Source organism: Magallana gigas, chromosome 6, assembly GCF_963853765.1.
Source record: "Magallana gigas chromosome 6, xbMagGiga1.1, whole genome shotgun sequence".
In the NCBI taxonomy this organism is placed as follows: Eukaryota; Metazoa; Mollusca; class Bivalvia; order Ostreida; family Ostreidae; genus Magallana; species Magallana gigas.
The window spans coordinates 16,704,227-16,714,536 of record NC_088858.1 but is presented as its reverse complement, the minus strand read 5'-3'; the positions used below and the strand labels follow the sequence as shown (position 1 = coordinate 16,714,536).

General features: G+C 35.1%; 1 protein-coding gene across 2 annotated transcripts; it reads left to right on the top strand.

Moving 5' to 3' along the window:
* Positions 1 to 451: 451 nt before the first annotated feature.
* On the top strand, positions 452 to 3,341 carry LOC136269571 (amino acid transporter heavy chain SLC3A1-like). Of its 2 annotated transcripts, none has more exons than XM_066086663.1 (7): positions 452 to 608; positions 1,060 to 1,199; positions 1,301 to 1,423; positions 1,512 to 1,631; positions 1,732 to 2,010; positions 2,133 to 2,393; positions 2,506 to 3,341. In XM_066086663.1, exons 1-6 carry the CDS (start codon positions 563 to 565, stop codon positions 2,313 to 2,315), a joined length of 891 nt encoding a protein of 296 aa, XP_065942735.1. In that variant the 5' UTR covers positions 452 to 562; the 3' UTR covers positions 2,316 to 2,393; positions 2,506 to 3,341. The 2 variants fall into 2 exon arrangements, with proteins under 2 accessions (XP_065942735.1, XP_065942734.1); XM_066086662.1 differs by having other exon boundaries at positions 1,060 to 1,208.
* Positions 3,342 to 10,310: the final 6,969 nt, after the last annotated feature.

The window sequence follows — 10,310 nt, the reverse complement described above, 5'->3', positions numbered from 1 at the left end:
TCTCCTATATCTTTTGAGAAGTGGACAGGCATAGCCTAGCTACTATGCCTGTCCACTTTTCAAAAGAGAATATGGATCTCCCACTTATCAATTTCCTCGAGGTTTTATATAAATAACAAGAAAGTAGGTAAGAATTAACAATGAGCATTGTGCTTCTTGTTTATTAGAACCATTTTAAGAAGACCGTGGACTTTCAATAGGATGAAACGACCCATTTCTTGCGTCAAAACAAGTTAAAATGACGCTGGTTTCAAGCGAAATATACACCGATTGCATAGCCTTCGCTCAAAAGCCAGACAAATCTTGCTGATTTCAAAGAGCCATTACTGAGTGGCCAGCAATGAAATAGACAGGCCTTCGTCACATTGCCGATTGACACAACTGCCCAAATTCCAAGCTCTTGTTAAAATGGTTCTCTATCATTATAGGAATTTTGAATCGTTTGGATTACCTGAAGGATATTGGTAGCAAAGTCCTTTACATCAACTCAATATATGAAAGCAATGACGAGGATCATAGAGCAATTGTCAATCATACAAAAATTGATGAAATATATGGCTCTATGGAAGACTTTGTAGAACTTCGTAAGGTCACTAAAGAGAGGAAAAGTATGTACATATATTTACATTTTCCTGTGTCTTTGCCTGTGATAACACTTTACGTATCGATTTTGTACTATATAACTCATAAAGCCAAATTGAAGCGCCAGCGGGGTTTGCTTTTTTATATTTAAATATTCAATCGTAAGATGGTTTAAAATTATATAAATATAAGTAATAAGGAATCATTCTTTAAATATTATGAGGTGATATTTTCGGTCGGGTGTGATCAAATCTATCATAAAGCCCTTCGGGCTTTATTGGATTTGATCACGCCCCGACCAAAATTATCACCTCATAATACTCAAAGAATGATTCCTTTTTCCTTATATAATGCAGGATAATTATCATTTGTTCTCTCTGTGTTACACGTCGCAAACTTTCATAGTCAGGTAATCTAGATGCATAGCTCAAAGCTTTTCTCATGTGTATCGTGTTTTTTCTTATATATTCAATCAAGTGCGACTGATCATGGACTTCATCCCAAACCACACAGGAAAACAAAGCCAGTGGTTCTCAAAGAGTCAAAAGAAAGAAGGAAAATATACTGACTATTACATCTGGACCACCTGTGATCCACAGACATATCGCCATGACTTAGTTATACATGTATTTTTACAATTGATAAAAACATTCCTTTATCATGTTTATGAAGGTTTCAATTTAAATTTCTTCTTTGACTTTCGGTGTTTTTTACCTAGATGGTTATAGGAAGAGGAGCGTGGACGTATGACGACACCAGAAAGGAGTGCTACTTCCATCAGTTGGAGAGTGATAAGCCAGACCTGAACCTCAGGAGTGCAGACGTCAGACAGGAACTTGAGGTGTGTATGAATAACTATATGATTTGGAAAATGTGAAACAAGATTTCCATTAAAAATCTTATATACAAGTTTGTTCTTTCTATTTAAGAGCATCTTGCGTTTCTGGTTAGACAAAGGGGTGGATGGTTTTCATGTTCAGGATTTTCAGCATCTGTACGAGGACGAAGTCCTGGGAAATGGCACTCTTGTTAATAGGAAGACAGACAGTGTAAGTTTCTGCCTGAATACCTAGAGAATTCTCATTTTTTAAAATGAATTTATGCTAGTCTTTTAAAAAGTGCATTGACCATAAGTATTATCTGTTTAAGGAGCACAAAGACTTAAATCGCATTCGGACCAGCGATAATCTGAATTATCCCAAGTTGCTTAAAGCCTGGAAGACTGTGTTGGAGTCGTACAATACCAAGCCAGGCAGAGAAAAGGCTCTTATTGTGACGGCTAAAGATGATCTGAACACAACCATGGAGTACTTTGATGCAGGAGTCACCATTGTACGAGTCACACCATTGTCTGACAGTGGTGCTTCATTTGCTGAACGCATAGAGACCAAACTAAAAGATGCCAATTCCAAGAGAATCGGATGGATGGTGAGCTTGTGCTATTTTGTTACTTTAAAGATCAAAAAATAAATTTCTATTTTTTATCCTTTACACTGTCTTCACAAATACATAATGTCATCGAAATATTAAAACACTTTTTTTAATTTCAGTATGGTGACAAATATTCCAGTCGATTAACCAACAGTTTGGTTGGCCCAGTACAAATTAAAGCTTTGTTGACCCTACAAGCCACTTTGCCTGGAGCCCCATTTAACTACTACGGGAATGAGATCGGAATGACTGACCACCCCACACTGTCTGCACCTAACAAGTACAGGACACCAATGCAGTGAAACTGTAAAGGAACAGGATTCTCCCAGAATACTCCATGGGTGGTTCGAAATCCTGACTACATTACAGTCAATGTTGAGGTAAATTAAATGCTGTTGCATTATTAGGTTGTTTCAAGATTTAATATATTATTTTTTAATTTTAATGTGATTTTGGTATTAAATGAGGCTTTGTGTTGTTTAATATTTACAGACTGAAAATGCCATTGGAGATGAATACACCACACTTAAGGTGTACAAAAGGCTTCAGGAGCTGAGAGAGAATGAGTCCTTCCAGTGGGGAACGATGAGTGTGTATAGAGATGGGGACCTCCTGATGTACACCAGAAAGGCCGATGGATTCCCGGGATACCTGGTGGCCATTAACCTCGGAACCAGTAAGGTGACCGAATCTTTCCATGCAGCCACCGGAATTTCCAAGGAAGTCAAGGTGGTCTTCCATACTCACAAGGACGACAACAGCGCCATCAGTTTGTCAGATACTCCCTACATACTGGATCCAAGTCATGCAGTTGTTTTGGAATATCAATAAACTTTTATGATTTAGGAAAACTGTTTTAAAAATCAAGAAAATAATTTCAATTTGAATTCCATTTTTTCCAAAAAGGCAAGTAAAACACAAGCTTATTTTGGAACGAATTTTGAATGGTTGATAAAATTGAAGTTAATTTAATTATCATATTGGTAAAGAAATATATTTTTCAAAGGTCAAGAAAAGACATAAAGTTATGTTTTGAAATGTTAATGTCCTACTTACAAACTTACTACAATATTGAAATGAAACTATTTATTACTGAAGACTTTAAAAAGAGATGGTCACCATGGAGTTGTCTCCTCACTGTATAGATATTGATTAACACAATGATGATGTAGCTGTGAATCTTCTCTTTTTCTTGAGATAATTTGTACTGTGTGTATCTATATATGTAGGTGTATAACAATACATTGTACCAACTTGCTGTGTGTGAGAGTCTGTTAGAAAGTGGTGTTCTGTCTGTATACTATAAAAATAAAAAATTGAAGTCAGAATTGATAGTTGGGTTTCTTGTGTTACCAAGGTTTACAGAGTAGTAGTACTGAACACATTGGTCTTCCTGTAAATTTTTATATTTTTCTTTTTCAAAACCATTACTGGACCAAAACTATCTATCATAGCTCAAATCATCACTAAATGAAAAGATTCAAATTTGTTCTCAGGAAGGAACTGATCCTTTCATATGGAGTAATAATCAAGAAATAACTGAGGAAGTATTTACTTTTGGGCCTTGGGGCCGGATGTGGCCAATGCGCCTCTTTTTACAAGCATGTCGTGTTTTATCAATGAAGGAAATCAAAACTAAATGTAAAATTGTAATGTTTAAAACAAATTAGGTTTTCAAATCAAAATAAAAGTTATTTAATGTTAAGTTTTGGTCAGATTCGTTGAGGTCACTCAGGCATCCCGGTACTCTGAGGTTCTAGGTATCTATATACTGATCATGAGGTGTACAGGGGATTTGTAGGTGAATTGACTACTTTGTTGTATCAAAGTCCTATTGCTCGACGGTAACAACTGGTCAATCTTATGACAAATTCTTCGTGAAAAAGTCGCCTTAGTTATTTCCTGATGCATGTATATTTAAAAAAAAGGGAAAATGAAATCAAATGAAGAATTCTAATCGATTATAAGAAACGGGGATTAATTTCGTAGGTTTATTATTGACTGTGACTATTCAAGTTATTAAAATATCGAGATGCTGTGGTAGCATAAGCAAGTGTGAAACATAAAATTTATAGACGAACTGTCGTTGTTGTCTTATAGTTAAGCAAGTAGACCCAGTGTAATTGTGTTATGTCATAAACGACAAAAAATTCAAAATTGACTGCAATGTGTAGAAAGATAACAACCAACGGTGTAAAAAAGGTATTTTATTTTTATGTGAAAATGACAAAATTATGACAGATCGACGTAATAACAGCGGCTTGTCATGACGAGAAAGATCATATCGGAAACTTTTCGTGGATTTTAAAATTATCATATTACATTGAACTTGAGATCAGTGTTGTCACCGCACTTAAAGATTATCATATTTTGTTTAGAATCTGCAAACGATTGTTTCACAAAGTTATTCAAACATTTAGAAGGAGTATCAGTAGTAATGAACTTCTTTTCATACATGTTTATCTTCAATTAAAATTCTTTAGACCTATACAGTTTTTATACTATCCTATCTCGTGTTTCTCTTTCTCAACTGACCCAACTGATAAACGCAACTTTATAAATAAAAGGGAAAAGAAAGGAATACCTTATAGGCTCGTTAACAGCATGCGGTTATTGGCTTGGTCCGAGGACAGCAACTGTTTGTTTGGCCCGATAAGAAAATTATAATTTCTAGTATACTTAACCAGAAAAGTTTGGAAGTGGGACAGTAGGCTACAAATTAAGGTCAAGCTCCTCCCTCACCCTCACCCCCCCACCCACCCCAGCGGTTGCTACGTGCCTGTTTTTGAAAAAACAAAACTAATTTGTATTGTACAGCGTCACTTAACTATAATCACAATGTTCCTTGCTCAACCCCTGACCGGAGGAAGGACATTTCTTCGTTAAGGATAATCTTACACTGGAATCCAACAACAACAAATGGTCAAACGTTTTTTGTTCTCGGCGGCGGTACATGCCACAAAACAGCTTTAAAAGGCATGGCAAAATACAGTTCTAAACAAAACTATCGATACCCACAGTATTCCAAGGACTATATGTATTAATGCTCACATAAACCTTGCTCTATTTTCTGATAAAATCATACATACCAAGAAAACATGCATAACATTAATTTCAACTCAGAATTAGAGTTTCTGATTTCATTATCGTACAGCAATTTACCCTGAGCATTTCCCGAGAAAAAAAATCACTATACAGCAAGGCACTTTGCATAATGTAGTAAACGAAAAAGTTTTCGTATTTAAAGGGAAATTCTCGTCATTTAAACAATAAAATGATTTCTTTGGTGATTCACACGGGATATGAAGATAGCGACATTGCAGAAAAAAATAAACACCCGCGTTGCTGCAATGATCTCCACTATTCTCTTTTGAGAAGTGGACATGCATAGACATGGATGTATGCTAAGCTTGTCCACTTCTCAAAAGAAAATATGATCGCTACCTTCATAACTTGTATGAATCATCAAAGAAAGCATTTTTGTCCCCCGCCGCAACGCGGAGCGGGGACATAGAAATGCCGGGCGTCCGTCCGTGTGTCCGTGGGTCCGTGCGTCCGTCCATCACACTTTTTTGTAAGCGCTCTCATGCCTACAAATTTTGACGGATTTTCATTAAATTTATACAAAATGTTTATACCACTATTACCTTGGTCAAGTTCGAAAAGCAGCATTGGTCAATACTTTTTGTTGGAGTTATGGGACTTTGACCACAATAATGACTCTTTTTAATCCCAAAATTCACCTTGTAAGCACTCTCATGCCTACAAATTTTGACCGGCGGATTTTCATTAAATTTATACCAAATGTTTATACCACTATTACCTTGGTCAAGTTCGAAAATCAGCATTGGTCGATACTTTTTGTTGGAGTTATGGGACTTTGACCACAATAATGACTCTTTTTAATCCCAAAATTCACCTTGTAAGCGCTCTCATGCCTACAAATTTTGACGGATTTTCATTAAATTTATACAAAATGTTTATACCACTATTACCTTGGTCAAGTTCGAAAATCAGCATTGGTCAATACTTTTTGTTGGAGGTATGGGACTTTGACCACAATAATGACTCTTTTTAATCCCAAAATTCACCTTGTAAGCGCTCTCATGCCTACAAATTTTGACGGATTTTCATTAAATTTATACAAAATGTTTATACCACTATTACCTTGGTCAAGTTCGAAAAGCAGCATTGGTCAATACTTTTTGTTGGAGTTATGGGACTTTGACCACAATAATGACTCTTTTTAATCCCAAAATTCACCTTGTAAGCACTCTCATGCCTACAAATTTTGACGGATTTTCATTAAATTTATACCAAATGTTTATACCACTAATACATTGGTCAAGTTCGAAAATCAGCATTGGTCGATACTTTATGTTGGAGGTATGGGACTTTGACCACAATAATGACTCCGTTTTATCCAAAAATTGACATTGTAAGCGCTCTCATGCCTACAAATTTTGACCGGCGGATTTTCATTAAATTTATACCAAATGTTTATACCACTAATACCTTGGTCAAGTTTCTAAATCAGCCTTTGTCAATAGACTCGATACTAGTATACTGCTTGACCGGCGGGGCCCCTAGGAATTTTATTCTTGTATTGTTTGAATTTTAAAGTCTGTGATTTTCTTAGGTCGCTGTAGGTTTCAACCAATCGATAAATTAAATCCTATCAGTTTCCTGTCAGCTTCAACCGCTGTAGATTTCGTCCAATCGATAAACGGGCGTGTAGATTTCAGTCTGGTTTTTTCTTTAGAGCTGTGAATTTACTGTAAGTTTCCGTTAGAAATAGAGGGAATCCTACTCGGTAGAGTAGTATTCAGTATCAGTATGTGCTTGAATGCTCTTTGCAGAACATGATTTTTTGGCCATTCTTTTGTCTACACAATAATTCAAGAAGAAATAATCATTAAAACACAATTGATAATCCACATGACATATCGTCATAGTATCAGGCGACGACAAATATTTGATTTGGCTGGACAAGTGTACAAGGAAGAGCAGGGTCCGCCGCCATAAAACATTCATTTATGGCGGCGGACCCAGTCTTTCATTATACACCCTCTCCGTTCTTCAGTGGAAGGAATGGTAGAGGTATATTTAATGCCTGGATATTTAGTTTAAAAAGTAAAACAGCATACAACATTGTTTCTTGCATTGGCTGAACGCATAGACACTAACTCGAAAGATGCCATTTCAAACAGAATTGGATGGACGGTGAGCTATTTAGCTAGTAATATGAATTTTAAGTAGTACATTATGTGATTCAATACTATAGGATAATTAAGCATCAGAGCCCCTCCCCCGAATAATGATATTACCAGGTACAGGCTGATGAAAGCCCGGAAGGCTCATTCAAGATTCGAGATTAAAAATACGAAAGTTAGCATCTTTTGATTAAATCTCAGCCAATGAAGCACCACTTTCAGACAAGTGGGGTGACTATTCTTTATCCGACACAAATATAAGGGCTTTTTGCTTACTGGTACAATTTTATATTATCGGCACTATCGAAAGGATGTACAAAATACTATATTCACATTCAGTGTATATTTCCCTTATGTTTGCATTTCATTTAGACTGTTGTGCCAAATGCTCAAGAAATTGAATTGACATTGTAATCTACTGTTTTATACCATAAGACATAAAAATGGAAAGAGAGAAAAATTATATATCAAGTTATAGTAATTTGCCCAGGTCTATTTGAGTAAATGAAAAAATTAAAACGATTTTTTGGAGTTGATTTTAATCAATTCTCCTATGCACTTACTCGGACAAAACGAAAGTGAGACAGTGTTTGGACCTAAGCACAAGCACAAATCAATTATACCGCTGACAACACTTAGTTCTTGAAAATAATAGATAAATTCGATGCTATGTATTCTGAAGCATTGTTTTTCAAGAAAACTTACTTATAAATACCACGAAAATAGTAAGAATTGTACAGTTTAGATATTTTCTAAAGTCGTATGTATTCCTATGCTAGAGTTCAATGTAGTCTCGTTCAACCAAACGCTTGGCTGTCTCCGTTAATATCCGACAAAACAGAGTCTCTCTTGCTTGTCGGAGATAAACGGAGACAGTCGAGCGTTTGGTTGAACAACACAAGAGTTCAATTTTGCCTGGATCCATACAATTTCTCAGAAATATTTCGATTACTGATACTACTTGCCATGCAAAATCACATATCGTTGATGTTGAATAAATGATAATCGATAAAATCAACTCCCGTCAGTACTTCAGTACTTTGATTGATAAATTTTTTGTCCGGGAGTTATGGTCAATGAAAATGGTTTTCTAAATGGTATGATATCGCGGTTGAGTGAATAAATTATGGACACTTGAAGTGTGCATATGTGAATCAAATGGAGATTTTGTCGTAACACAAAACACCACCTCATTTCAAAGCTAAAATACCTAATATTAAGAAACACAAAGACCCTGAGTTGTCGCTTGGGCGTTGGATGTGGCCCGTTGGCCTATTTTAGAATGATTCTCGTGTTTAATCAATGATTTAACTTTAAAGGAAAGGAAGTGCGTTAGTACAAAAGCCCATTGAGCTCATTTTCGTAGGTTAAAAAAAATCCATTTTTTTCGCAAATAAACGCGAAACTTTCGCGTGATAACGCGTTAGTTTCGCGAATAATTGCAAACCTTTCGTAAATAGACCCGTAACTTTCGTGAATAAACGCAAAACTTTCCTGATATAATGCGTTAGTTTTGCGAGTAAACACGTTAGTTTGCGAATAAACGCGTAACTTTTGCGAAGAAACGCGTAACTTTCGCGAATGAACGCGAAACCATTGTATAAATATTGTTATTTCATACAATACCCTTATTTCGAAAGCCCATTGAGCTCATTTTCGTAGGTAAAAAAAGTATTTTTTTTCGCGAATAAACGCGTTAGTTTTGCGAATAAACGCGTAACTTTAGCGAAGAAACGCGTAACTTTCGCGATTAAACGCGAAACTTAATTATAAATATTGTTAGTTCATACAAAAACCCCTATGAAGAATAATTACTGAAAACAAATATATTAATTTAAATAAAATAAAATAATATTAAATAAAGATGTAAATGAATTAGATTAAACTTATACAATTAACATAAATTCAAACGTAGGAAATCTTTAAAATCTTAGTACTGATTTTCAAAGGACATAATGCATCGCGCTTCTCACATTCTAATGGGCGCTGTATTATTGAAAATGAGGCATCAACATATTTTAATTATAACAATTTTAATTCGAATTAAACGATTTTTTAAGTATCATTTTAGAATTTATAGGATACCATTGTTTGAAAAATTATATTATATGTTATATTGCTGCGACATAACTTGACGTCTAGTTTAATATCAGAAAGATAAGTCAAGCTGTGAATTGAAATTTTCAAGCTTTTGTTCAAATCTAGATGACGTAAATTCGTCCTCCATATTTATCACATGTCATTTGAAGATTTTAAAGGTTTCCGACGGTTGAATTTACCGGTATATCAATTTTATAAGAAAAAGATCACCAATGAATGTCTGTTTGAACACAGGGTCGGCGAAAAACTGAAAATCGTAACATGATGCTCAAACTTATTATCTTCTTTAGACATGTAACATATAAAAATGTTTTATCAGATTTATTAATATCTATATGCAAAAAAAGATAATTTTCTCTTCATAAATCAACGTACATGTAACACGGATATTAACATAATAATGATTAATAAGTATTTTTTGATATAAAACTTAAAATGTGTTTGTTTTCAATCGTTTTTCTTCATAATGGCTCTGTATGAAATGACAATATTTATATATGGTTTCGCGTTAATTCGCGAAAGTTACGCGTTTATTCGCGAAACTAACGCTTTATATTACGAAAGTTTCGCGTTTATTCGCGAAAGTTACGCGTTATATCGCGAAAGTTACGCGTTTATTTGCGAAAGTTACGCGTTTATTCGCGAATTTTTTTTTTACCTACGAGATGAGCCCAATGGGCTTTCGTAACTGGCAAAAAAAACTACTGTACCGTAAAATTTTGACACTGGCAAGGGCTAATTTCTTCACTTATGATCGTTAATGTGCAAAAGCTGGGATTCCGTGATTTGATCATAGTCCCTTCTGATGTCAACATTGACTGGGGAAATTAGTAAAGTTGGAACTTCTATTGGCAAAACGCCATTGGTAGTGTGTTTATAAGATGTGGACCATAACAATTGAGATTATAAATCTAATGGTTTCAAGAAGGGAGCTTCATTTCATAAAACGTTTCCATACAAGGTGGAAGGATTTTAGTCGCATTT

Excerpts from the sequence above, each read along its gene's own strand:
- LOC136269571 (XM_066086662.1), top strand. The coding sequence starts at position 563 with ATGGAAGACTTTGTAGAACTTCGTAAGGTCACTAAAGAGAGGAAAA. Across the intron at positions 609-1,059 it reads GGTCACTAAAGAGAGGAAAA|TGCGACTGATCATGGACTTC; the intron begins GTATGTACATAT and ends TATTCAATCAAG. Across the intron at positions 1,209-1,300 it reads GCCATGACTTAGTTATACAT|ATGGTTATAGGAAGAGGAGC; the intron begins GTATTTTTACAA and ends TTTTTTACCTAG.